The 26,550-nt window shown below is 40.4% G+C and overlaps 1 protein-coding gene across 3 annotated transcripts; it reads left to right on the top strand.

Annotated features, from left to right (window-relative positions):
• Positions 1–1,217: 1,217 nt before the first annotated feature.
• Positions 1,218–25,938, top strand: Prkaa1 (protein kinase AMP-activated catalytic subunit alpha 1). 3 transcript variants are annotated; one of them, XM_048368115.1, is made up of 10 exons: positions 1,218–1,346; positions 7,199–7,340; positions 9,184–9,277; positions 9,687–9,731; positions 14,317–14,461; positions 17,298–17,385; positions 20,475–20,699; positions 22,510–22,996; positions 23,107–23,233; positions 24,986–25,938. In XM_048368115.1, the coding sequence occupies exons 1-10, from the start codon at positions 1,220–1,222 to the stop codon at positions 25,228–25,230; spliced, it is 1,725 nt and encodes a 574-aa protein (XP_048224072.1). In that variant the 5' UTR covers positions 1,218–1,219; the 3' UTR covers positions 25,231–25,938. The 3 variants fall into 3 exon arrangements, with proteins under 3 accessions (XP_048224072.1, XP_048224070.1, XP_048224071.1); XM_048368113.1 differs by lacking the exon at positions 9,687–9,731; XM_048368114.1 differs by lacking the exons at positions 1,218–1,346; positions 9,184–9,277; positions 9,687–9,731 and having other exon boundaries at positions 7,242–7,340.
• The last annotated feature ends 612 nt before the right edge of the window (positions 25,939–26,550 follow it).

Genomic DNA, 26,550 nt, shown 5'->3' with positions numbered 1-26,550 from the left:
TAGGGAACGTTATGACTGCATTTATATAGACAGGGCCTAGGTATAGTGTAGCTACAATAATATCGGTCACTCGATCTTCTGGAGGTAACGGTAACGGTTGTTTTCAAAACTGCGAGAAAGTGTCTCACTTGCAAATCTCAAAGTACTGATTTCATCCGGATGCCCACACTTGCACACCCGCATCTCCAGCCGGCTACCAGCAACAGCGATGCTCTCGGACCAGCTTCCAGGGCGGTGACGCTGACAGGCGAGAGCCGCCCGGACGCCCGCCCGGCAGCCACCGTGGGGCTCAGGCGGGTGGGGAAAACTCCCAGGGCTCTGACAATTCTCCCGAACAGACGAGATCAAGGTCAGGAAACGGTAGGGCGGTGTCCCCCGCCACAGTGCGGCTCACCGGGCGCTGGTTCCGGGGCAACCCACCCGCACCGACCCGCGCCCTCCCCGGCCTTCTCACCAGGGGCGCGGCCGCACGCCCCCCGCCCCCGCTCCCCGCCTGACTCCCCAGTAGGAACTAGGGAGGCCTCGGGGGGGGGGGGCGGAGACCCCAGCCCGAGGAGGAAGTGGCCCAGGATGGCCTCCCCCTCCACCCCGCAGCCCTGGAGAGAGGGACTCCCCCCCCTCCCACGTGCAGGTGGGCGGGCGCTCAGACCCAAAGGATGGGGGTGAGGGTACCAGCGCCCCTCCCGCAACCCTCCCGGCGCCCCGCTTCCCGCCCCACCGCCGCTCCTCCCGCAACCATCGGCGTCGTCCCACCGCTGCCCCTCCCCACGGCCCCTCCCGCACACCCTCCGGGCGCCCCACAGCCCGCCCCTCCCGCAACCTTCCCAGCGCTCCCCCCCCCTCCGCCGCCCCTCCCTCAGGCCCTCCCCGAGCTCTCCCCGCCGCCCCCATCCGCACACCCTCCGAGCAGCCCGCCGCTGCTCCTCCCGCAGCCCGCCCCTCCCGCCGCCCCGCAGCGGCCTCCCCCTCTACCCCCGCACACCCTGCTGGCGTCCCGCAGACCCTCTCGGAGCCCCGTCGCCGCCCCTCCCGCAGATCCTCCCGGCGTCCCGCAAGCCACCCCGCCAGGGGGAGCGTCTGCACCCGGCGGCCGGCTGCGGGGCCGGCGCGGGCGGCGCTGGGCGGCGGCAGGCCGCGGCTCTCCCGCGTCCCCACCCCCGCCCCGCCCGCCCGCCCCCGGCCGGCCCTGCCCGCCCCCTCCGCCCCCTCCCGCGGCGCCATGCGCAGACTCAGTTCCTGGAGGAAGATGGCGACAGCCGAGAAGCAGAAGCACGACGGGCGGGTGAAGATCGGCCACTACATCCTGGGCGACACGCTGGGCGTCGGCACCTTCGGGAAAGTGAAGGGTGAGGACCCTCGGGGCGAGGCGAGGCCGCAGCCCGGGAGCGGAGCGCCTTCCTCCCCTAGCCCCAGCTCCTCCTCCCCGGGCGCCCCGCGTCCCCGGCCTCGGGGTTGGGCACCCCGCGTCCCGGCTCCCGAGGGTGCGGAGCCCGAGGTCGCCGCGGGGCTGCGGCGCGGCCGGGCCCCGTGTGCGTGGGGGAGCGGTCGCCATGGCGACGGAGGGGCCGCGGCGCGGCGCCGAGTGCAGGGGGCGGAGTCGGCCCCAGGTGCGAACTTTCCCAGGTGCGGGCGTTGGGCGCGGCGCGGCCCGCCGGGGCGGGGGGGTGCCGGCGAGCCCTGGGGGAGCCGCCCGCCGCTCCCCGGCGGGTGCTCCTGTGGCTCGGGGCCAGCCCATCGTTTCCCCGACGGTCCCTGGCGCGTCTGCCGCGAACTCACCTGTCCCTGCGGGTCCCTGGGCATGCGGGGGTCTCCCCCCCCCCCCCCACCTGGCACCTCGGGAAAAGATCCGGATCCCGCCGGGGTCGGTACTGGGTTTACAAACCAGCCCTGAGGAATTTTGACGTGTCGGTGGACCAAACCTGTTAGGTAGGGCAGATGTTTCCAGATGCCTCCAGATGCCATCTCTTGATCTATGAATACAGTTTCTACTTATTTTTACAGGGTATTTAGGAAGCAATCCCATGCACATTGTTTTTGGCAAAGAAAAGTGCGGAATCTCAGATTCTTATGTAATAACATAAGTATTTTGAAATAATAGACTTGCTCTTTTCATTATCTTGTTACTTCTCAGTCCTAAAAAGTTTCACTTGCAATCTTTGTGATGCATACCTGTTTTTCAGCTTCAAAATATTTCACTTTGTTATTAGAGGTATTAGAGAAAGGCTTTTGGAAGTGGTACCAAAAATATTTCATGCATAGCGCTATCAAAATATGATTTGCTTTCTATGATTTGCAGATAGTAAATATTTGACATAAAAGGATAAACTCATGAAAATCTATGCATTGGATTAATTCAGGATTGCTCTCTCAGAGCTAAATAAAGCCTTTCTAATTTTATCTCAAAATAGAGAGAACCCTTCTTTCTCTTGCCCTTTCCCTGAGTCATAAAACTGGAAAATTGCTGTATAGCCTACAAGGTAGCAAATAAATGTATAAACCTTTTAAAGAAAATCTACGAGGCCAATAATGTAGGGAAGAAGTGATTGCCAGGGGACTGTAACACAGCTGTTGGTAGGTTGGGTTTGTGTTAGTCCAGTAAGATGTTTTTGTGCCCCTTCATTTTTTCTTTCTTATTTTTTTTTTTGGCCAGTCCTGCGGATTTATTTTTTTAAATAATTATTTATTGTCAAAGTGATGTACAGAGGGGTTACAGTTTCATACATAAGGCAGTAAGTACACTTCTTGTACAATTTGTTACCTCCTCCCTCATCCCCCCGCCCTTTCCCTTTTCCCCCATCATGGGGCTTTAACTCAGGGCTTGGGCACTGTTTCTCAGCTCCTTTCTCTCAAGGCTAGCACTTTACCACTTGAGCCACAGTGCCAAATCCAGCCTTTTCTGTTTATGTGGTGCTGAGAAGTGGAACACAGGGCTTCATTCATGCTAGGCAAATACTCTACCACTAAGCCACATTCCCAGCCTCTCATTTTTTTTTTTTAACGTGTAATTTTATTTACTTATTTATTTTTGAAACAGTCTTGCTGTTTTGCCTCGGCTGGCTGCTGCCTTGCAACTTGCAATTTTCCTGGCCTTGGCCTCCCAAGTATTTAATTTTAGCTATGATGTTTCTTGTTAGCAGTTATAAACTGCTTTTGAGTTTGTAAGAAATGCTTTTCAGAGCTCCTAAAATCGTGAAGAAGCAGTTTTGATGCCCTCAACCCTTCTGAGAATTCTGCTTGGATTATGACTTTCATTTCATTTTCCTGATAAGGACCTGAGTGGTCTTAAGTCTCTCTCTCTCTCTCTCTCTCTCTCTCTCTCTCTCTCTATTTGAGAAGTGGTTTTTGGCAGGGCAGATTGGAAAGGAAGAAGAAAGCCTTCATTTTATGGATTTGGTCTGTGATGCTGTGGTGACATGAATCTCTCCAGTGACTCTGCTTTTCCTTAACCTTCACTTCTCTACCCACACATTCCTCTCTTGAAATACTTTATTCGGTCAAAGTCAACAAACTCCCCAAATGGAGATAGCCCATTAGTTAGAGGATCAGAGACTTTATGTTTATAACTACATCTGTTCATAAATGTATTAGTTGATGTTGGTCAAAATTTTCAACCAGTTCATTAATTTTATTCTTCATACAGAGCTTCTTCATGGAGCTCAGGCTTACTCTGAACTCATGGTCCTCCTGTGGCTTAGCAGGAGAGTGCTTGCCTTGCATGCATGAAGCCCTAGGTTTGATTCCTCAGTACCACTTAAACAGAAAAAGCTGGAAGTGGCACTGTGGCTCAAGTAGTACTATGCTAGCCTTGAGCAAAAAAAAGCCAGTGTCAGTGCTCAGGCCCTGAGTCCAACCTCCAGGACTGGTCAAAAATAAAATAAAATAAAGAATATCCTCCTTTGGTCTCACTGTGTGAATGTCTAGAGTCATGCATGATTTAACGTGTCCCGATTGTACTTTTTGTCTTTTACCACCCGTTGTGTTTACTTGTAGATTTATAGGCACATTCTAGTTTACCACAAATGAGGGAAACCATGCACCCTGTAGTTCTTTGGGTCTGGCTTACTTTGCTTAATATAATTTTTTTTCCATTTCCTTACAAAAGGGGCAGTATCATTCTGATGGAAGCATAGAAATCAACTGTGTATGTTATACCACATTTTCTTGATTGATTTGTCTGCTGAGGGTTATCTGGGTTGATTTGATATCTTGCCTGTGGTAAACAATGCTACAATGAACGTGGTTGTGGCTGGTGGCCTTGTTTGTGTTCTGTTGGATAAATGCTGGGTTCATAGGGAAACTCTATGTTTAGCCTTTTGAGGAACCTCCGTGCTGCTTTCCAGAGTGATTGAAGAAGTCTACATTCCCACCAGCAATGTAATAGAGTTCCCTTTTGGCCACATCTCCACCAGCACCTGTTATGGTTAGTTTTCTTGGTAGTGGCCATTTTTATTTGAGGTTATTCTGAGAAATCTCTTTTGAATCTCTAGCTCATTTATTAATTGAGTTGCTGTTTCTTTGAGAGTTTATTGGGTAGGGGTTGTTTGAGCTGTAAGTATATTTTAGATCTGAGGCCCTTATCTGATGCACAGCTAATAAAAATCTTCTCCCATTCAGTAGTTATCTTGTTATGTCCTTTGCCATGCAGTTTGATGCAGGCCTATTTATCCAGTCTCTTTTTGATTTGTTGTGATTCTGGACCTTTACTTAAGAGGTTTGGACCTATGCCTGAGAGCCCTAATATTTCTCCTACTCCTTCCTGTAGTATTATTTTCCTGGTATCTGGCCTGACATTGAGGTCTTTGATCCATTTGGAATTGATTCTGGTGCAGAATGATACAGAGGATCTAATTCAGTTTCCTTTTTTATTTTATTTTTTTCCCCTTTATTGTCAAAGTGAAGTACAGAGGAGTTACAGTTTCATATATAAGGCAGTGAGTACATTTCTTATTCAAGAAGCCAGGGACAGTTCTCTAGCTTCATTTTTCTGAATGTGGATAGCCAATTCTGCCAGGACCTTTTGTGGAAGAGGCTGTCTTTCTTTCATCCTGTATTCTTGGCTCCCTTATCAAATATTAGGTGTCTAGAGGTCTATAGATCAATTCTTACATAATAAAAATAGGTAAACAGGTAGTAAGACAGTAAATTTAGGATAGTGGTTACCTTTGAGGAAGAGATAAAGTTGCTGGAGTCCAGGAGGAGTCCTTCAGGGCTTCTCGTATCCAGATTGCTTTCTAAGCTAGTGGTGGTATAGGGGTTTTGGTATGCCTCAAATGTTCATTAACAAAAAAAGCTAGCGTTCTCAAATTTTCATCTTTATAAGCTCACCTCCTACCCCTATCACTCTTAATAGGGAAAATAATTTTAGAATGGGAAGGAAATGCTTAGGTAACTAGAATATATTTAATAGATATGTATTGTGTCATCTCTATTGAAACTTTACTTTTCAATGTATGATCTTGTTTTACTTTAGGATTACATATCTAGGTAGAAGATTACTTGTTAGAATGTTCTATAATTAGACAAGGTTCCTGTTGGACAGCAGTAACATGGTTGTTAGCTAATCTTTAGTTAATTAACCTTCTCTGTCAGGCAGACATTGAGTGCCAGTAACCTTTGCCATGGGTGAGAACCAAGTCTTCTATGGCCTAAATACCTATTTACCACAATTTTGCATTGTAAAATAGTAGCCAGCTGGAGAGTTAAGTTTTACCTTTAAAAAAAGGGAGTACATCCTTTAGGAGTACATATATATTCCTGACATGGTCTCTTTACTACACTTACCGATTGACTATGAAGTAGCAGTCAGTTTGACTGCAACAAAATTTACTCAATGCAAAATCTTTAGCCCAGTTTGGAGAATACAGTTATGCTTCTGGTTATGTGCCAAAATGTTTCTCCTTTTCAGTACATAGTGCTGGTTGGGTGGGGTGGTTATGTTAGCACACTTGTAGTCAGAAGGTCTGGCCCAACTTGATCACAGTAACTTACTTTAACAAATTAGATATGTTTAGAGCTGCAGTATTTTTTTTGAAAATCTGTTAAGTAGGATAGTATTTGCTCCATAGGTTTATTGGGTGGCTGTAATATAGGCGTTTCTTAAGTTGTGTGATACTTTGTTGTTGTTGTTGTTGTTATCATTGTTGTTGTTGTTGTTATTATTATTATTGTGCTGGTCCTGGGGCTTGAACTCAGGGCCTGGATACTGTCCTTGGGCTTTTTGTGCTTAAGGTTAGCATTCTACCACTTGAGCCTCAGCTCCACTTCTGGCTTTTTCTGATAGTGGAGTTAAGAGTCTTTTGTAGTTGTGTGATTTTTTTTTTTTTTTCCCAGAACCCGGGGACTGAACCCGGGGCCTTGCGCTCACCAGGGGGGTGCTCTTCCACTGAGCCACATCCCCAGCCCCTTGGAGTTAAGAGTCTTACGGACTGCTTGAGCTGAGTGAGCTGATGATCCTCAGATCTCAGCTTCCTGAATAGTTAGGATTGTAGAGTGAGCTGTTGGTGACTGGTATATGATGCTATATTTAAAATAAATATTATGGTTTTGAAAATTTAGTATTGAAAGTATGTTGGTAATTGGGCTCAAGGCTCCTAAGTTAGAATAATGGAACAGGATATAACGCGATGGCCTTAAAGTACTAAGACTTTTAAAGAGAACAGAAGTGGGTAAATAATTATTCCTATTCCCAAAGAGAAAATATTTTAGATTCCTTATATTTGAGATATTCTTAAGCCTTTTAGAGGAAGACATATCAAAATAATATGTGGTTCTTTTTCACCATCTTCCTGTGCCACCATGATAGAGCATAGTAATGCCCTGACTGTCACTCTCAAGAAATCTAGAATGCTGAAACATATCGAGTTCTTATGTGGTACTCCAAAAATCATCTGAGTTCTGTGAAGATGAAGCTTTATTACATTAGTGAGGTTTGCATTGCTGAAATAGAGCCACAAAAATTATGAGAACTTATAAGCAGGTTAAGTAAGGATGGACGGATTGACTCCAGACTTGATCTGCAATTCAAAAATAGAAAAATAACAGAATACCTCACTTGAATCTTATCAATCGGATTTTGTTATATGGGCCACCTCTGCTTTTCATAGTCCATCGTCAAATCTGTTAAAAGTGTTTTCTGAGTATGCAGACTTTTTAGAATACATCTAAATATACTAATTTATTAACATTGTTTTGTCTACAGTTGGCAAGCATGAATTGACTGGACATAAAGTTGCTGTGAAGATACTCAATCGGCAGAAGATTCGAAGCCTTGATGTGGTAGGAAAAATCCGCAGAGAAATTCAGAACCTCAAGCTTTTCAGGCATCCTCATATAATTAAATTGTAAGCTCAATTTACTTTAAATTCAATCCAGTAATGTTGTTATCCATTTTGTCAACCTACTTAAGTTGACAAGTGAGAGGAGTGACATTTCTTCCTGTTTCCTCAGGGCTTTGAAAAATTTCCTCCTGTTTATGTATTTCTCTAACCCCATTCATTGTCAGTTAAGCCTTTCCTTATGCTTTAACTTTGTTCATATTACTGCTATTTTTCTTGTTCTTTCCTGTTTTTAGACAGATGCCCATCTGATAATGTTCAGTTGCTTCTGTGATGTAGAATGAATAACTGATATGCTAGTAATAATTTTCCCTGGCTTGTACTGAAGCCCAGGCTTCAATCCCCATGGGAGGGTATAAGCACAAAAAGTCCCTACTTCCAAATTTCTATATGCTGTTAAGTTCTATATGCTAGAGACAGTGCACTAGAAATGATCCCCTCTCCTCATTGTGCTTTCTTCCTACAGCTTATGTAGGAAGTACAGATGACAATATATCAGGATGTAATGTCTCAAAGGACAGTAATTTTACTGTCAGTTGCCAGTTGTAGGATGTACAGATTACTTACTTATTGCTCATCTTGCTTATTATGAGGTAGGTTGTAATTTAAAGCTGCTTAGACTTTTTTGTTGAACTGGGTGACTGAAAGTTTGTTTCACTCTTGCTCATTTATTACAGTAGTTTTAAATACTGTCTGTAGGATGATGACTCATAAGTGTACATATCTTACTTTGAAGTTTCTTTCATGAACTCTAATCCTCTACGTCCACTGCTTGCTTTTTATCTCCATGGGGATGTCCACGAGGCATTTCAAACTGTACATAGTCAAATCTCAACACCAGTTACCTAGGACAAAAATTCAGAAACAGTTCTTTTTATTTTTGGCTAGTCGTGAGGCTTGAACTCTGGGCCTGGGCACTGTCCCCAAGCTCTTCAGCTCAAGGCTAGCACTCTGCCAGTTGAGCCACAGTGCCACTTCTGGTTTTCTGGTGGTTAATTGCAGGTAAGAGTCTCACAGGCTTTCCTGCCCAGGCTGGCTTCAAACCACGATCCTCAGCTCTCAGCCACTTGAGTAGCTAGGATTACAGGAGTGAGCCACTGGCACCTAGCTCAGAAACCATTCTTCTCTGTTTTTCTCAGTGCCTACCATCCGTCTCATCTCAGCCTTCAGAATGTATCTCTGCTTTGTTTTTCACTTCTTTATCTCCACCAGACTGATCTGAGTCACCCTTATCCCTCTTGTGGACTATGGCAATAGACTTGGCTTCCATCTTCACCATTCTGTCAATTCACATTGCTGCCATGTAATCCTTTTAATAGTCACATGACCACTGCAGGACCTTTTCACTTTGAATTGAGGGAAAGCCAAAGCATCTTTGGCTTCGAATGTTCTGGTCCTTTTGTCTTAAGTTACAACTTTGCTTCTGCATTGTTTCTCTCCCAGCTTCCTTTGCTCTTACCTTCATTCCTCAATATGCCAGGCAAGCTGCCATCTGCAGCCCTGGCTCTTGCCAGTCTCTCTGCCTGGTTTACTTTTTCCCAGATAAATGCATAGCTTGCTTCCTGACTTCTAGAAGGCTCTGCTCAAGTGTGACATTGTTAGAGGCTTTCCTCAAGTACTCTGTGCAGAAGAATTTGCTGTACTGCTCTGAGGGACTTTCCGCTCATGTATTTACTGCTTTTTGGCTTGAGGAACATCGACAGTATGAGAGTAGAAAATTTGTTTTGTTTCCTGTAGTTTCCCTAACTCCTAGCACAGTACCTGGTATATTATAGGTGCCTGGGAAATATTTATGGAATGAATTAATATTCATGTTTTAATATTAGTAGGTAATGTTTTCTCTCACCAGGTACCAGGTCATCAGTACACCATCTGATATTTTCATGGTGATGGAATATGTCTCAGGAGGAGAGCTATTTGATTATATCTGTAAAAATGGAAGGGTAAGCAGTTCTGATTTAAACCTGTACATATTTTGTAAGTTCCCTTATCCCTGATTAGTATCAAAATGTCAGACAGTGATTTTAAGAGGTCTACTTAATAACTATTTGTTTAGGATCATAGGTAGAGCTAGAAAGAACTTACAAGGTTATCTCTTTAGCTCAGTTATACAGATGTGGATATTGAGCCTCATAATTTATATATTTTCTCAAGGTCACCTGACTTACTAATTGGATTTAGACCCCAGAACTTATAATTCTCAGATGTATGCTTTTGGGGCATATAAATGGCTTTTAATATGTTTCTTGTATATACTTATCCCTTATAAAATATATTATTAAATATTTAAGGATCTAGGCCTTGCTGGTCAATCCTAGCTACATTTAAATTGCATTCATTTTTTGGTTTCAGAAATCTGATGTACCTGGAATAGTAAGAACAGGCTCCATGAAGGAGGTAGGAATTAGACTTAAGGAATTTAGAACTGGAAGGAACTTTAGAAGACACGTTAAACAATAAGTTAATGGACACAAAAATTGAATACTTAACCCTGTTCATTCATATATTCTTATTTTTTTTAATACTGATCCTGGGGCTTGAACTCAGGGCCTAGGTGCTATGCCTGAACTTTTTTGCTCAAGGTTTTTTGGTGGTTAATTAGCGATAAGTGTCTCATGGACTTTCTTCTCTGGGCTGGCTTTGATCTGCGATCTTAGGTCTCAGCCTCCTGAGTACCTAGAATCATAGGCATGAGCCAGTGCTACGTGGTTGTCCATACTTTTTATTTTTCTTTTTTGCTGGTCCTGAGGCTTGAACTCTGAACTTAGGTGCTGTCCCTGAGCTCCTTTTTTGCTTAAGGCTAGCGCTTTACCACTTGAGCCACGGGCCCAAGTTTTTTGTGATTAATTGGAGATGATTGTCTCATGGACTTTCCTTCTTGGGCTGGCTTTGGACTGTGTGATTCTCAGATTTCAGCCTCCTGAGTAGCTAGAATTCCAGGCCTGAGCCTCCAGTGCCTAGCCTATACTCTTTCTTATATTCAGATTAGCTGATATACTGCCCCCCCCCTTTCCCTCTCTCCCTCCTTCCCTCTTTCCCTCCTTCTTTCCTTTCTTCCCTTTCCCTCTCTACTTCCCTTTGCTCTTCTTTTCCTTTTGGTGCCAGTATTGGGGCTTGAACCCAGGACCTCTTGCTTTTGCTTGGTTTTTTCAGTCATGGCTGGTAGTCTACCATTTGAGCTATGGCTCCAGTTCTGCTTTTTTGTTTACTAATTGAAGATAAAGTCTTTCAGATTTTTCTGCCTGGGGTGGTTTCAGTTGTAATTCTCAGATCTCATTCAGGCCTGAGCTACCAGTACCAGTTTCTATAAAACCCCTATCTGAAATAGTTGTGTCTAGTACTGAGAAAACAGATTTAACACTCTTAAGGTTTATTTCTTCATTTTACACAGCATAGCTGTTTAATCAGAAGCAACTCATTAACCAAGTTAATTTTAATTGTTTTGTTTTCTTGCATCATTCATTTCCATTGCAGGTATTCACCTTGTCAGCCTTTTTAACTCCTATCCCATCCTCTACAAAAAATCCTAACTAGAAGAGTATAAAGGCAAAACTTGAATAAGTACCATTTATCTTTTGTCTTTGTTGATTTCTTACTAGAGGAGTATAAACAGGCAAAACTTGAATTAATACCATTTCTTTTTTTCTTCGTCAGTTTTTTTTTGTTTCTTGGCCATATTTTCTACATGGTAGAAATTTCTTCAATTTTACCTTTAACTTTTAGGCATTGAAATTTAGCTGTTATATCTTATATTTAAGTGGCATTGTTATTTTCTGAAAATTTAAGTAGTCTTTTTTTTTAATATCCTTATCTGATAAAAGTTAGTTGTTATTACTGTTTTTTTTTTTTCTTTTGCTAGTCCTGGGGCTTGGACTCAGGGCCTGAGCACTGTCCCTGGCTTCCTTTTTGCTCAAGGCTAGCACCCTGCCACTTGAGCCACAGCGCCACTTCTGGCCGTTTTCTAGATATGTGGTGCTGGAGAATCGAACCCAGGGCTTCATGTATACAAGGCAAACACTCTTGCCACTAGGCCATATTCTCAGCCCAACTGTTTTTGTTTTTTAAGTTGTCTTTTGGTCCCTTGCACTATTATTTCTGGGCTTTCTGGGCTTTTGACTCGCCATCCTTTCTCATTTATTTTTCTCTGTTCTTTACTTTTCCTCAGATAACTGGCAATTCTTGGCTATTCACTTACATTTAAGAGTGAAGTACTAAACGCCAAGCTCATATTGATGGAGCGTATTCATTGGTGGTTCTTCCCATAGATTGAATTGTTGGAGATGTGCTAATATGAATAAGAAGAAATATTCCTTAGACCTGATACTTATTGCAGAAGAAACCTTCCAGTTTTCTTCAGGGTGGTAGGTTAGCTGTCAGATCTGCAGGAGCTGGGTTGGAAGAGGGCTGCAAGTCTCGATAGTTCGGATGTTGTTTTTTATTTAGCCCTCATTTTCCTCACAAAGCCTCATGTCTGCTTAGGTATCCTTGAGATCAGATATGGTTCAACCTCACTAGGATTGTAGGTCTTTCCTCCCCATAATGGCTGACTTTCAAAGCTTCCTTCAACCAGTTTTGTCTCCGTAGCCTGCTCTTCACTTCTGCCTTCAGAAGTTTCTGAAATTCAATTTTGAAGCCTTTCCAGGATTCTACTGTAGATGAGTTTAATTCTGTTTTCTACCTCCATAGACTTGGTTTTCCTCTTTCTCCTGTGGCTCAGTCTTTGTGTTCTGTCCAGCTTGTAGTTGCTCTGGATTGCTGTCTTCTGTTCTTTTTGTCTTTACCTGCTTCTTTATTGCTTTGTCATTTGAATGGTATTTCAGGAAGGAGAGCAAAACATGTGGTCTGTGATATGTACCTGGAAATGTGCTTTGCCTTTCCTAGTCTTCCATTACAGATATCTTCTTTTCATCTTTTATGCTGAATTTTTTTTTTTTTTGCCAGTCCTGGGCCTTGAACTCAGGGCCTGAGCACTGTCCCTGGCTTCCTTTTGCTCAAGGCTAGCACTCTGCCACTTGAGCCACAGCGCCACTTCTGGCCGTTTTCTGTATATGTGGTGCTGGGGAATTGAACCCAGGGCCTCATGTATACGAGGCAAGTTCTCTTGCCACTAGACCATATTCCCAGCCCTTATGCTGAATTTTTATAAATAAAATGCTTTTGTTTTTTGTAGCCTACATAGTTATTAGTTACTTTACCTTCTGTATTTTTGCCTCATCGACTAAAAATTCTCTTGCTCTTTCACATATTATTAGATACTCTTTCTCTCCCCGCCCAAACTTTCAGTTGAAGAGATAAAGGGGTTACATTGCCGAATAATAGTTTTTGTTTTTTTTTCCTAGAGGAAGGATATCTTTTAATACTTAAATTAGTAGTTATATTGCTTTCAAAGGAAATTAATATTTTGTCTTTTCCTCCAGGATTTAAGATGTAGTATTCTGGTTTTAGAATATTAGTTTGTGACTTGTTAGAGAAATTGCATATGCGAACTGTTTGCTTAGAGGGTTAATAGCTTCTTTATTAAATATGAAAAGTAATTGGTTATCACTTGTGTAGAGAAACTTCATTAAATAAAGTAAGGAAAGATGTTTTTGAAGAATGTGTTTTTTTTTTTTTTTTTTTTTTTTTTGCCAGTCCTGGGCCTTGGACTCAGGGCCTGAGCACTGTCCCTGGCTTCTTCCCGCTCAAGGCTAGCACTCTGCCACCTGAGCCACAACGCCCCTTCTGGCCGTTTTCCATATATGTGGCGCTGGGGAATCAAACCGAGAGCTTCATGTGTAGGAGGCAAGCACTCTTGCCACTAGGCCATATTCTCAGCCCTGAAGAATGTTTTTTTTTTTTTTTTTTGCCAGTCCTGGGGCTTGGACTCAGGGCCTGAGCACTGTCCCTGGCTTCTTTTTTGCTCAAGGCTAGCACTCTGCCACTTGAGCCACAGCGCCACTTCTGGCCATTTTCTGTGTATGTGGTGCTGGGGAATCGAACCCAGGGCTTCAAGTATACGAGGCAAGCGCTCTTGCCACTAGGCCATATCCCCAGCCCCCTGAAGAATGTGGTTTTTTTTTTTTTTTTTTGTTTGTTTTTTGCCAGTCCTGGGCCTTGGACTCAGGGCCCGAGCACCGTCCCTGGCTTCTTCCCGCTCAAGGCTAGCACTCTGCCACTTGAGCCACAGCGCCGCTTCTGGCCGTTTTCTGTATATGTGGTGCTGGGGAATCGAACCTAGGGCCTCGTGTATCCGAGGCAGGCACTCTTGCCACTAGGCTATATCCCCAGCCCCTGAAGAATGTTTTTGAAAAGGTAGTTGCAGTGTATTTTTTTCAGTACATTAAAAATAGTTTTGTATTTTATAGGATCAATTAAAGTTTTTCATTTGTTAAAACATGTTCATATTAGAATATATAGTTGCTTAGTAATTCATTAATCATTCATAAGTGTTTCTTCCTCATGAATGATCTAAAATATCCATTTCAACATGAACAAAATCCCTTTCCAACAGCACCTTCTGTACTCTTATTCTTCTTTCTTTTTCTTGGAAGTACTGTTTCCTTCAAAGTACTGTTGTATTTGTTTATTGCTTTGTTTTTCTTCACTTGATTAGGGCCTTTGTTTTTACTCATTACTGTGTCATGTCTACAACTGTAGTGCATTGAGTGCATTCTATAAGTATTTGTTAAAAGAATGAAGGAGTAAGCATTTATAATTTGTAGGAGAAAACATTCCTAGTTTCAAGTAGAAATTGAAACTACTCTAAGCAGCTCATGAAATGGCTATAGTGGAAGGCAAGCTGGGAAATGTAGTCTTATGCAAATAACAGGAGTAGAAAGCCAAGTTGGTGTCTGTTTATTTTCTCCCCATTTCAAAAGTGTATCCAGAACAGTGTTCACTGGGAAGGTTTCATGCATTTTAAATATTTATAGGACTGAAGATATAGCTAGGAGGGTGCCTTTTAAAAGACAACATTTAAGATATTTTTCCACTTTCTTTTTAGCTGGACGAAAAAGAAAGTCGAAGGCTGTTTCAGCAAATCCTTTCTGGTGTGGATTACTGTCACAGGCATATGGTGGTTCACAGAGATTTGAAACCTGAAAATGTCCTGCTTGATGCACACATGAATGCAAAGATAGCTGATTTTGGTAAGGATATATTTATAGTTTCATATGTCATTAGGTTTAATGACTATAAGTAATATTCTTCAGATAGCTTTTATGTAACAGAAACATTGTACCCCATTTTGCCAATGAGCATAAAAACAAAAAAGAGGAAAGCTAAAGTATTTTCTTTTTTACACCCCGTGTCTTTAAAATTGACTTTTATGATGGGTGTTGAGACACATACCTGTAGTCTCAGCATTGATGAGTTTTGAGGTAAGAAGCCTCACTTAAACAACAAAACAAAATTGAAGTTGGCATCATTGGAAAGATAATTTGAAAAGATAGCATTCTTTAAAAGAGAAAGTAGCACTATGTTTCCATTATATTCTTCAGGCAATATATGGAGAAAAAAAGAAAATGAATGAGTTAGCATTATTAAAAAGTTGAAAACCAGAAGGTAAACCATAAACATGAAAATTGAGGGAAAGAGGAATCTCATTAACAAAGAACTTCTGAAGGGCTGGGAATATTGCCTAGTGGTAGAGTGCTCGCCTCATATACATGAAGCCCTGGTTTCGATTCTTCAGCACCACATATATAGAAAAAGCCACAAGTGGTGCTATGGCTCAAGTGCTAGAGTGCTAGCCTTGAGCAAAAAGAAGCTAGGGACAGTGCTCAGGCCCTGAGTTCAAGCCCCAGGACTAGCATGGGAAAGAAAAAAGAACTTCTGAAATATAAAGAAAAAATAACTACCTCCCCCCAAAGAAAATATAATTTTTTTATAATTTATTATTTTTAAAGAAATATTTTAACGTCAGGTGTGGTGGCACATGCCCTTTGGGAGGCAGAGGAAGGAAGACCTTGGGTTAAAGCCTAGTCTGGGTTACATAGTACCACTTTGCCCCCAAATTAACCCATTTTATTATTAAAACTAAACTTTTTTTTCCTTTCATTTCCTCTGAAAATTGACATTATTAATCTTAAATGAAAAATGAAACTCTGACGCATTGTTCTTTTGGGTGTCTTTGACTCAAATCAGAGAACATTGTAAATGTTTTCCTCAGTGTGAAAGAGACTCATTGAAGAGTTCCATCCAAACCTGAGCTGTTGTTTTTGTTGTTGTCATTGTGTTGTTTTGAAACTGGCTAAATTATTCAACTTCCTTACTCATCAGCTGCCATGATTATCGTTTTTCTTCTTTTTTTTTGCCAGCACTGGAGCTTGAACTCAAGGCCTAGGGACTGTCCCTGAGCTTCTTAAAAAAATTTTTTTTTCTCATTTATTGTCAAAGTGATGTACAGAGAGGTTACAGTTTCATATGTTAGGCCTTAGATACATTTCTTGTACTGTTTGTTACCTCCTCCCTTATGCCCCCTCCCTCCTCTTCCTTTCCCTCTCCCTCCATGAGTTGTTCAGTTGGTTTACACCAAATTGTTTTGCAAGTATTGCTTTTGGAGTTGTTTGTCTTTTTATCCTTTGTTTCTTGATTTTGATATTCCCTTTCATTTTTTCTAGTTCTAATACCAGTATATATAGTTTCCAATGTACTCAGATCAGATACAGTGATAGTGTGGGTACAACCACAGGAAGGGGATACAAGAGGATCATCAACAATAGAAGCTACAGTTTCACATGGCATGTTGAAAGTAATTACAACAGTGATATAACACTTGCAGCACAATTTGTCATAGCTAAAATTTGGAACCAACCCAGATGCCCCTCAGTAGACAAATGAATCAGGAAAATGTGGTACACATTTGTGGTACACAATGGAATTTTATGCCTCTATCAGAAAGAATGACATCGCCCCATTCGTAAGGAAATGGAAGGACTTGGAAAAAATTATACTAAGTGAAGTGAGCCAGACCCAAAGAAACATGGACTCTATGGTCTCCCTCACAGGGAATAATTAGCACAGGTTTAGGCTAGTCACAGCAGAGGATCACAAGAGCCTAATAGTTGTGCCCTTATGAATGCATAAGATGGTGCTAAATGAAATGAACTCCATGTTATGGAAACAAGTGTTATATCACTGTTGTAATTACCTGAGTTTCTTTTGCTCATGGCTAGCGCTCTACCTCTTGAGCCACAGCGCAACTTCTGGCTTTTTCTGTTTATGTGGTGCTGAGGAATCAAATCCAGGGCTTCATGCATGCTAGGCAAGCACTCTATCACTAAGCTACATTCCCAGCCCTGCCATGATTATCTTAATAACACATTTTTGAGGGGCAAAGGTTTCTTTTCAGAGGAAAATTGTAAGGAAACTTTCAGATTCAATGTTACAATTTTGTTTTTATGTTTTAAGAATCAGAAACTTTGGGCTGGGGATATGGCCTAGTGGCAAGAGAGCTTGCCTCGTATACATGAGGCCCTGGGTTCAATTCCCCAGCACCACATATACAGAAAATGGCCAGAAGTGGCGCTGTGGTTCAAGTGGCAGAGTGCTAGCTTTGAGCAAAAGGAAGCCAGGGACAGTGCTCAGGCCATGAGTCCAAGGCCCAGGACTAGCCAAAAAAAAAAAAAAAAAAAAAAAAAAGAATCAGAAACGTTGAATTTTAAATGTTCTATTCATGTTTCAGAGTTTTTCCCCTAGGAATCTCTGCATTAATAAAACCTAAACATGCCAAGTTTATTCTAGTATCAAAATAGCCAGTAACTTAACATGTACTCATTAAACTTTTATCTATACTAATTTTGAATATTGAAATAGATTGAACATTTTAGGGAATATTGAACAGGATATTTGGAAATAAAGGCTAAGATACTGTTAATGCGAGGAACAATATGATTGATCTATCTCTTGAATACATATTATTTAGTGGGGTTCTGTTGGTATTTTCCTCGGATATCTTGAATAGCTGTGTTTGTGCACTTTCAGGTCTTTCAAACATGATGTCAGATGGCGAATTTTTAAGAACAAGTTGTGGCTCACCTAATTATGCTGCTCCAGAAGTAATTTCAGGAAGGTAGTGTTCTACATCTTCCTGCCCTTAATACATTTGCAATTGTGTAATCTTCTGCATTGTTCAGTCTATAGTGTCTTACTTAATTCTAGGAAAGAAAAGATGCAAGTCTTTTTTATCTCTGTGTTTTCTGTCTTAGGAATAAAACATTTTCAGTGGATAAAGTTTAGGTTTATAGAGCAGAGTGTTAGTTTACAAGTCAACATTATGCTAACGGAGAGGAGAATGCTTAATTTTTCTCCTGAAAGAAATAAAAAGTTTAAATCTAGCAGATTTTAGACAGGTAAAATGCTGAAAATGTGATAAACAGCAATGTGTGTCGTTAGAAATGGTTTACAATTAGATGAAAAATGAAAATGATGTGTGGCTGCGCAATGTCACTTCAGATTTTTCAAATAGATCACATCTTATAGTTGCTTTAAGTTTTCTTGTAAAGTGTATCTTGAGAAGCTGCAGTGCACTAGCGTATTGCTAACCATATCAAGTCTGATGTTATGTGTGAGGTGCATGCTACAATCCCAAGCACTTGGGAAGAAGCAGAGTTTGCGGCCAGTGCGAACCACTTAAGTAAGATTCAAAGAGCAAACAAATAGAAGTAAGGCTTTTATTTCTTGCTGAATTTTTATTCTTTATGTCTTCTCCAGACTTTAAGATTATAAGAATTTTGACCTTCGGTTTTTTGACCTCCAGCATTGAGAACATGAGAACAGGTTTCTAGTATAACTTCCTTGGAGAGTGAGTGTAGTAACGGGGTTTTAGGCAGCAACTCTACCTGGAGTCACTGTTTCTACCCTAGTAGAAATTTTAAAAAAATGATTGGTATCATAAAAAGGTGATGTACAGAGGGGTTAGAATTGTATATATAAGTCAGGTAGAGTACATTCCTTTTAGGATAATGTTACCTTGCTCTCTCCCTGTTTTTTCCTACCCCGAGCAGAAATTTTTAAATAGTTTGAATAGAATTTTAACTTTTTAAGTGTTTTTCCTTCCTTCCTTCCTTCTTCCTGCCTTCCTTCCTTCCTTCCTTCCTTCCTTCCTTCCTTCCTTCCTTCCTTCCTTCCTTCCTTCCTTCCTTCCTTCCTTCCCTCCCTCCCTCCCTCCCTCCCTCCCTCCCTCCCTTCCTCCCTCTCCCTCCCTCCCTCCCTTTTTTTGGCCAGTCCTGGGCCTTGGACTCAGGTCCCAAGCACTGTCCCTGGCTTCTTTTTGCTCAAGGACAGCACTCTACTACTTGAACCACAGTGCCACTTCTGGCCATTTTCTATATGTGTGGTGCTGGGGAATTGAACCCAGGTCTTCATGTATATGAGGCAAGCACTCTTGCCACTAGGCCATATTCCCAGCCCAGGGTTTTTCTTTATTACGGTGAAACTACTGAGATTAAAAACAGAATCTTGTTTGTTAGCTTTTATAATGAGCTATTATTTAATCTGTCTGATAAGCTTTTATTTATATTTCTTTATTTTAGTTAGCTTGTTTTCTTGTACTGTTGGGATTGAATCCAAGGTGTTGGCAAGCAGAGACTCTACCCCTGAGCTACATCTTTAGCCCTATAAATTAACTTTCAGAAACTTTTCTTCCAAACCACATTTCTTTGTGTTGTGTTTCTTTAGATATGTCACATGCTAATTAACTTGATGTGAAAGTATTTTCATAAGCTTATTTGCTTAGATTGTTCAATGAAATAATTTTTCTGTAAAGGCATAGTTGTGCATAAGGCTGGAGTACTTAGACTTACCAAGTTCCATCATACTTTTATGTTAAGTTCATCAGAATTCTTTTTTTTTTGCCAGTCCTGGGGCTTGGACTCAGGGCCTGAGCACTGTCCCTGGCTTCTTTTTGCTCAAGGCTAGTACTCTGCCACTTGAGCCACAGCGCCACTTCTGGCCATTTTCTGTATATGTGGTGCTGGGGAATTGAACCCAGGGCTTCATATATACGAGGCAAGCACTCTTGCCACCATATCCCCAGCCCCAGAATTCTTTTAAAAGTCATTTCATTTTTGTTGTCTATTTTAATTCTTTTGAGAATTAAATATGTCCCCAAATAATGTGTTACGATTATCTAGATATTCAGTGGGCTGTTGTAAAATTTGATTTTCCAGTTTGGTTTGTCTTTCTTTTTTTTTGGCTAGTCATGGGGCTTGAACTTCAGGCCTAAGCACTGTCCCTGGCTTCTTTTTGCTCAAGGCTAGCACTCTACCACTTGAGCCACAGCGCCACTTCCAGCTTATTCTATATATGTGGTGCTGAGGAATTGAATCCAGGGCTTCATGTATGGGAGGCAAGCACTGTACCTCTAGGGCATATTCCCAGCCTTCTTCTTCTTCTTTTTTTTTTAATTGGTTGTGGGGCTTGAACTCAGGGTCTAGGTACTGTCCCTTCGCTTTTTCTCTCTGCTTCTGGTTTTCTGATGGTTAATTGGTGATAGGAGTCTCCAGGACTTTCCTGCCCTAGCTGGTTTTGAACGGTGACCCTCAGATCTTAGCCTCCTAGGATTACAGTCATGAGCCACCAGTGCCCGTCTGGATATCATTCTGAGTGAACTTTTATCTTCAAAGGAATATTTATTGATCAGTTCAATAATTTATTTTAATAATTTAAGGGATTTTTTTCCCTCGTCCTGAAGTCAGATGTTGGACGATTTAGTTTCTGAGGTTTGTTACGAAAGTTGTTCACAGTCTATTACACGTGAGAGTTTAAAATATTCTGTGAGCTCCTTAGCCCAGCTTCCTTCCATAGTCTTAGGTAGGGGAAAATGGGCTCAGTTTATCACAGGGGAAAGTGGGCTCAGAGTTTATCACTAAAGAATTTAATCTCTTAACTGAAAAAGCTGTGTGTTTTTAAATTCAGTATTGATCAGTTTGTCAAGATTTGATCCTATTGGCAGGAACTATTTAAGGGCCATAGGCATATAATACAGACAGAATTTTAGCTGTGCCCTGTAACTTTAAAAACTTCTTTACATTTGTTTTCAAAGATAATACTACAGGATTAAGATATTTATATGTAATAGCAATAATTATAGAAATCTTCTTTTGGTTAACTTTGTCATTATTAATCATTATTTAATAACGTTGGTATTTCCTGTTACAGACTGTATGCAGGCCCTGAGGTAGACATATGGAGCAGTGGGGTTATTCTCTATGCTTTATTATGTGGAACCCTTCCATTTGATGATGATCATGTGCCAACTCTTTTTAAAAAGATATGCGATGGGATTTTTTATACTCCTCAGTACTTAAACCCTTCTGTGATTAGCCTTTTGAAGCATATGCTGCAGGTGGATCCCATGAAGCGGGCCACGATAAAAGATATCAGGTAATCCGAATTATTGCATAGCTTTTACGAATGAGAAAATTTTAGTCCAAGATGGAGGGATTTTCCTGGGGGTATACTTGAATCTCATGAACTTAGGTTCGTTGTGTGTTACAGGGCTCCACCTAATCATTTGAGTAAGGGAATAAGTCAGAAATGATTCACATCTGCTTCTCCAATTTAAGGGAGCCATTTCTCATGAAGACTTAAAAATATATGCTGCAAACTTTGTCTTTCTACTGTTTATTTTCTTCCTCCCCGCACTTACGTGCTCCTTGAGAAATTCTTCTGATTTCTGGACCACACTTCTCAGAAAAGAATAAGGAAGAAAAGAACCAGAGGGATATGGGATCTTAATATAAATAAGATCTAGGAGAAGGGAGGATTTATGTGTGACTTGAAGCCTGTTCTTCCATTTACCTCATGTTAAAAGTCTAGCTAATAAAGAGATTATGAATGACGGGATGAATGATTTCACCACCAGAGGAAAATGACACATCATCTTGTAAAGAAATGTATTTGCTCTTTATTTACATATTTAAAAATATATGGAAGTCAAGGTGTGGTGGTATGCATCTGTAATTACTTAGGACTGAGGTAGGAGGATCATGAGAGTATTGTGGATTGCATTGGAACACTTTGTCTACAAAACAAAATAAAACCCAAAGCACCAAAAAGAGAAAGCAATAACAAATACTTTATTTCTGTCACTTAGAAGATAGCCATGATAACCATTGTTCTTTGGGGCTATTTTCTTCTTGTTATTTTTTAAGTTCTAGTATGTTTTGAACATAGCTAATGTCAAACATACTCTTTTATGTGTAGAGTTAAAGTAGAATTAGGAACTAAATTCTGAGCATGGCTTTTGAGTCACACAGAACAGAGTGCAATCTGACTCCACTTCTTACTGTCTTCATGACGTTGGGCAACATCCTGATCTGCTAGAACTTCAGTCCTTAATTTAGAGCAGAGGGATGTGGTTGCCTTTGTAGAATTGTTTTGAGGATGAGGAGAGACGATATATATAAACTGCTAAGCATAAAACTGAACCCAGGGGCTGGGACTATGGCCTAGTGTCAAGAGTGCTTGCCTAGGTTCTGTTCCCCAGCACCACATACGTAGAAAATGACCAGAAGTGGTGCTGTGGCTCAAGTGGCCGAGTGCTATCCTTGAGCAAAAAGAAGCCAGGGACAACGCTCATGTCCTGAGTTCAAGGCCCAGGACTGGCAAAAAAACAACAACAAAAAACTTAACACATGGTAATGATTTAATGAATATTGCCTGATACTTTATTATTATTAAGTTGGTTTTGCTTGCTAAAAGGTATTAAAATGAAGACACATAGTGTATTTTCTGAGCTGGAGATAAGTTGTGCTGTCATTTGTTGTAATGCTTGAAGTATAGACATTTCTTTTCCTATTGCTACATTCTTAAATTCAGAGGAAGGCTGAAACACTTCTAATTGTAAGCTAGAAGAGCAATCTCATTTTAAAAAAGATGGTAAAGTGATGGAACAGTGATACTCATTTGACAGTAGGTTGGGTGTGACCCTAACTACTTGGGGGGGAGGGGAGTAGGGAAGGGTAAGTGGTAGAAAATGAGGGTGTTTAAAAGCAAATGTAATCATTACCTTACTTATGTAACTGAAACCCACCTGCTTGTCACCTTTTCAATAAAGATAAAAAATCAAAAGATGCAATAACATAGTATAAATATAAATGAATCATATCCTGAATTTGCCAAAGCTTTTACTTTCAGTCTTGAATCTACTCAGAATTCATCTCCAAACCATACAATTTTTCCTCCCCCTCAGGGAACACGAATGGTTTAAACAGGACCTTCCCAAATATCTCTTTCCTGAAGATCCATCATATAGTTCAACCATGATTGATGATGAAGCCTTAAAAGAAGTATGTGAAAAATTTGAGTGCTCTGAAGAGGAGGTTCTCAGCTGCCTTTATAATAGAAATCACCAGGACCCTTTGGCTGTCGCCTATCACCTAATTATAGATAACAGGAGAATTATGAATGAAGCCAAAGATTTCTACTTGGCAACAAGCCCACCTGATTCTTTTCTTGATGATCACCATTTAACTCGACCCCATCCAGAAAGAGTACCATTCCTGGTTGCTGAAACGCCAAGGGCACGCCATACTCTTGATGAGTTAAACCCACAGAAATCTAAACATCAAGGTGTAAGGAAAGCAAAATGGCACTTAGGAATTAGAAGTCAAAGTCGACCAAATGATATCATGGCAGAAGTATGTAGAGCAATTAAGCAGTTGGATTATGAATGGAAGGTAGGAAAAGAACAGACATTCTGGTTATTCACACATTTTGCAAACCTGTACTCTATAGAATGTTTTACCAAGTAACTAATTGGGCCTTGTTTTTCCTCGTCACATGCTAGGTTGTAAATCCATATTATTTGCGAGTTCGAAGGAAGAATCCTGTGACAAGCACCTACTCTAAAATGAGTCTACAGTTATATCAAGTGGATAGTAGAACTTATTTGTTGGATTTCCGTAGTATTGACGGTATGTACATCATACAAAACAGTGAACATGATAGCTCAGACCTTTGGTGCATACCATTATTCTCAGTTCTATTAAATAATTTCAAAATTAATCATAGGGTTATGGCTTTTATTCATTGAGATATGATATATTCTTTGTGGAAGATTATATTGAATGATTATTTTTTTCTTCATTTGTGGCAATACTGGCACTTGAACTCATTGCCTGGGTGCTGTCCCTGAGTTTTTTTGCTCAAGGCCAGTGCTATATCACTTGAGACAGCTTCACTTCTGGCTTTTTTAAATTAATTGGAGATCAGAGTCTCACAGGCTTTTCTGCTAGAGCTGGCTTTAAGCCATGATCATTAGGTCTCAGCCTCCTGAGTTTTTTTTGCTCAAGGCCAGTGCTGTATCACTTGAGACAGCTTCACTTCTGGCTTTTGTAATTAATTGGAGATCAGAGTCTCACAGGCTTTTCTGCTAGAACTGGCTTTAAGCCATGATCATTAGGTCTCAGCCTCCTGAGTAGCTAGGATTACAGATGTGAACTACTAGTGCTTATCTTTGTTTTCCTTTTTACAACTCAGAGATAGTGCCTTATGCTGTTTTCTAATAAGAAAAAAAAAGAGCTGTGAAATACTGGCCAACCTGATTGTCTGGCTATCTTTATATCCAGTATATGTCTACTAATAGAATCATAGTTTTGGGTATGAAATAGGTTTTATTTTCCCATTGTATTTAGGCTAAATTTGCAATCTTAGATTTATTACCACACTGGTTTGCCTGCTGAATGACTATTCACTACATTTATATTTGATTTTGTTTCTAAAAGTGATGCCCTTTTATGATGTCTTCTATGAAATACAGTTAGAGAGTAGAACAAGTGTGAAAAACACAGAATTAAAGTTAGACTTGAGTTCCATGCTTACTTTACCTTGCTATTTTTAATTAAAAAAATAAAGCATGAGATGATTTCCAAGATACCTTCCATATTCCAAGTGAGTTGATTTTGTGACTTCAAAGGGTATATATTGTAAGAATGCTATTTATTAAGCCTTATGCTCTTAAACTTAGATTGCAAGACTGATGAATAGCTAAGCTCTGTATTAAACCTTTTTTTTTTTGTCCTGTCCTGGAACTTGAACTCGGGGCCTGAGCACTGTCCCTGGCTTTTTTTTTTTTTTTTGTGCAAGGCTAGCACTCTGCCAACTTGAGCCACAGCACCACTTCTGGCCTTTGTATATATGTGGTGCTGAGGAATTGAACCTAGGGCCTCATGTATACGAGGCAAGCACTCTTGCCACTAAGCCATATTCCTAGCTGTACTAAACCTTTGACTGTCCATTTCAATAGTACATAATGTGAAGCCGGGCACTGCTGGCTCATACCTTTTATCCTAGCTACTCAGGAGGCTGAGTTCTGAGGATATTGGTTCAAAGTGAGACTGGGCAGAAAAGTCCTTGAGAGTCTCATTTCCAATTAACCACCAGCAAATTGTGGTGTGGCTCGAAGTGGTACAGTACTAGCCTTGAGTGATAAAGCTAGGGGACCCTCAGTGCCCTGAATTCAAGCCCCATGACCAACAACAATGACAAAACAAGAGTACATACTGTTTATAAAAAAGGTAAATAGCTTACTATAGGCTTGTGATCACAATGAGAAGGTATTTATAATTCATGTGTTCTGGATAGCCTATCAGTAGTCCACTAAAAAGTAAATTCAGTGTTGTTAAAAGATTATAAATTCTAACAAATTGAAATTTATTTTTGCCCAGATGAAATTACAGAAGCCAAATCAGGGACTGCTACTCCACAGAGATCAGGATCAATTAGCAACTACCGATCTTGCCAAAGGAATGACTCAGATGCTGAGGCTCAAGGAAAACCCTCAGAAGTTTCTCTTACCTCATCTGTGACCTCACTTGACTCTTCTCCTGTTGACTTAGCTCCAAGACCTGGAAGTCACACAATAGAATTTTTTGAAATGTGTGCAAATCTCATTAAAATCCTTGCACAGTAAAACTAAAATGTTGCTTATTTGTTTGATAGCAATAAGCATGCATAATAAACAATAGCCAAATGCTTCCATTTATAATCAAGTTTTATACACACATATATAATTATAACTAAGGATTGGCCTTTTGAAATGCAATTTGCACAAAGATTGGAACATGACTGGAAGTTACAGGCTGATGTGCTGAAATGAATTAAGATAATTTTGTTGTTTATTGTTCAGGAGTCATATAGAAAATATATAATGAATTATAGATCTCTCAGGCTCACTTAATTTTTGGCTCTTTTATATTTGGTGTACACAGGGCTATTTAGATTATTAATTTACCATACAGGCCTTCATGTGTTATTACATGTTGATATGTTCTATATTTGCTTTATAAATTTATTCAATAAATACTTGTCTAGACTCTGTAGACTTTCACAGGTCATTTTTTTTTTTTTATTCCTTAAATAGTATTTCACAGTAGTAGTTATGGCTTGGATGATTTCTTCCATATCTCCCTTAAAATTCTACATTATATGGTAGGTTGTAGCAGATAGTAGAATCAATTTAAATTTTTTCTTTAGCTTTAGTAAGTCTCATGCACACAGATACTCTAGGCACTAAGTTTAATCTTAAGATTTGTTTCCCTATGCCCTGTATATAAAATGTCCTTTTTAAGAGCTGAGTTGCATACACTGTAAATAAATTGTGTTGTATTTGCCAAATTCACAAATTCTTCTTGCTCATCATGTCAAGTAAGTGTTGAATGTATACAGAAATTTCTAATCATTGAATCCTGTGTCTGACAAATTGGCTCAGTGCATATAAGAAACGTCTTTTAGATTTTTATCTCTTGGGTATAATTTTTTGTTTTATTTTTATTTAAAGATAGCATTTCCACCCCTCATTTTTTAATGAATATTTTTAGAAAAGTGTTCAAAGATTGTAGAGTGATCAGATATATATCTATTACTAGATTCTGCAGTTAACATTTTTAAATACTTTCTTTATACGTTTATGTGTAAAGTAAAGCTAGTTATTCATATATTTGTGTCTGTCTCTTCTGAACCATTTAGATGTTGTGCACATATCACCTCTAGGAAAACATCTCCTAAAAATAATATTCTAAAAATCACCTGAATTTACTATAAAATTTTTATTTCCCTAATATCATTTATCCCTCAAATTTCTATTTTTACTGATTATTTCTAACTAGAATAGAAGTAAAGCTTGCACATTACATTTAGTTTTATTATTTTACATTAACATTGTAGTTATGTAAAATGAGGAACAAATCAATTCTGCTTGGTCAAAGTAGGGACATGTTTTAATTATTTTTCT

The sequence above is a fragment of the Perognathus longimembris genome, chromosome 19 (assembly GCF_023159225.1).
Source record: "Perognathus longimembris pacificus isolate PPM17 chromosome 19, ASM2315922v1, whole genome shotgun sequence".
NCBI lineage: Eukaryota > Metazoa > Chordata > Mammalia > Rodentia > Heteromyidae > Perognathus > Perognathus longimembris.
Note: the sequence above shows the minus strand (reverse complement) of the source record. Positions and strands in the feature narration are given on the sequence as shown.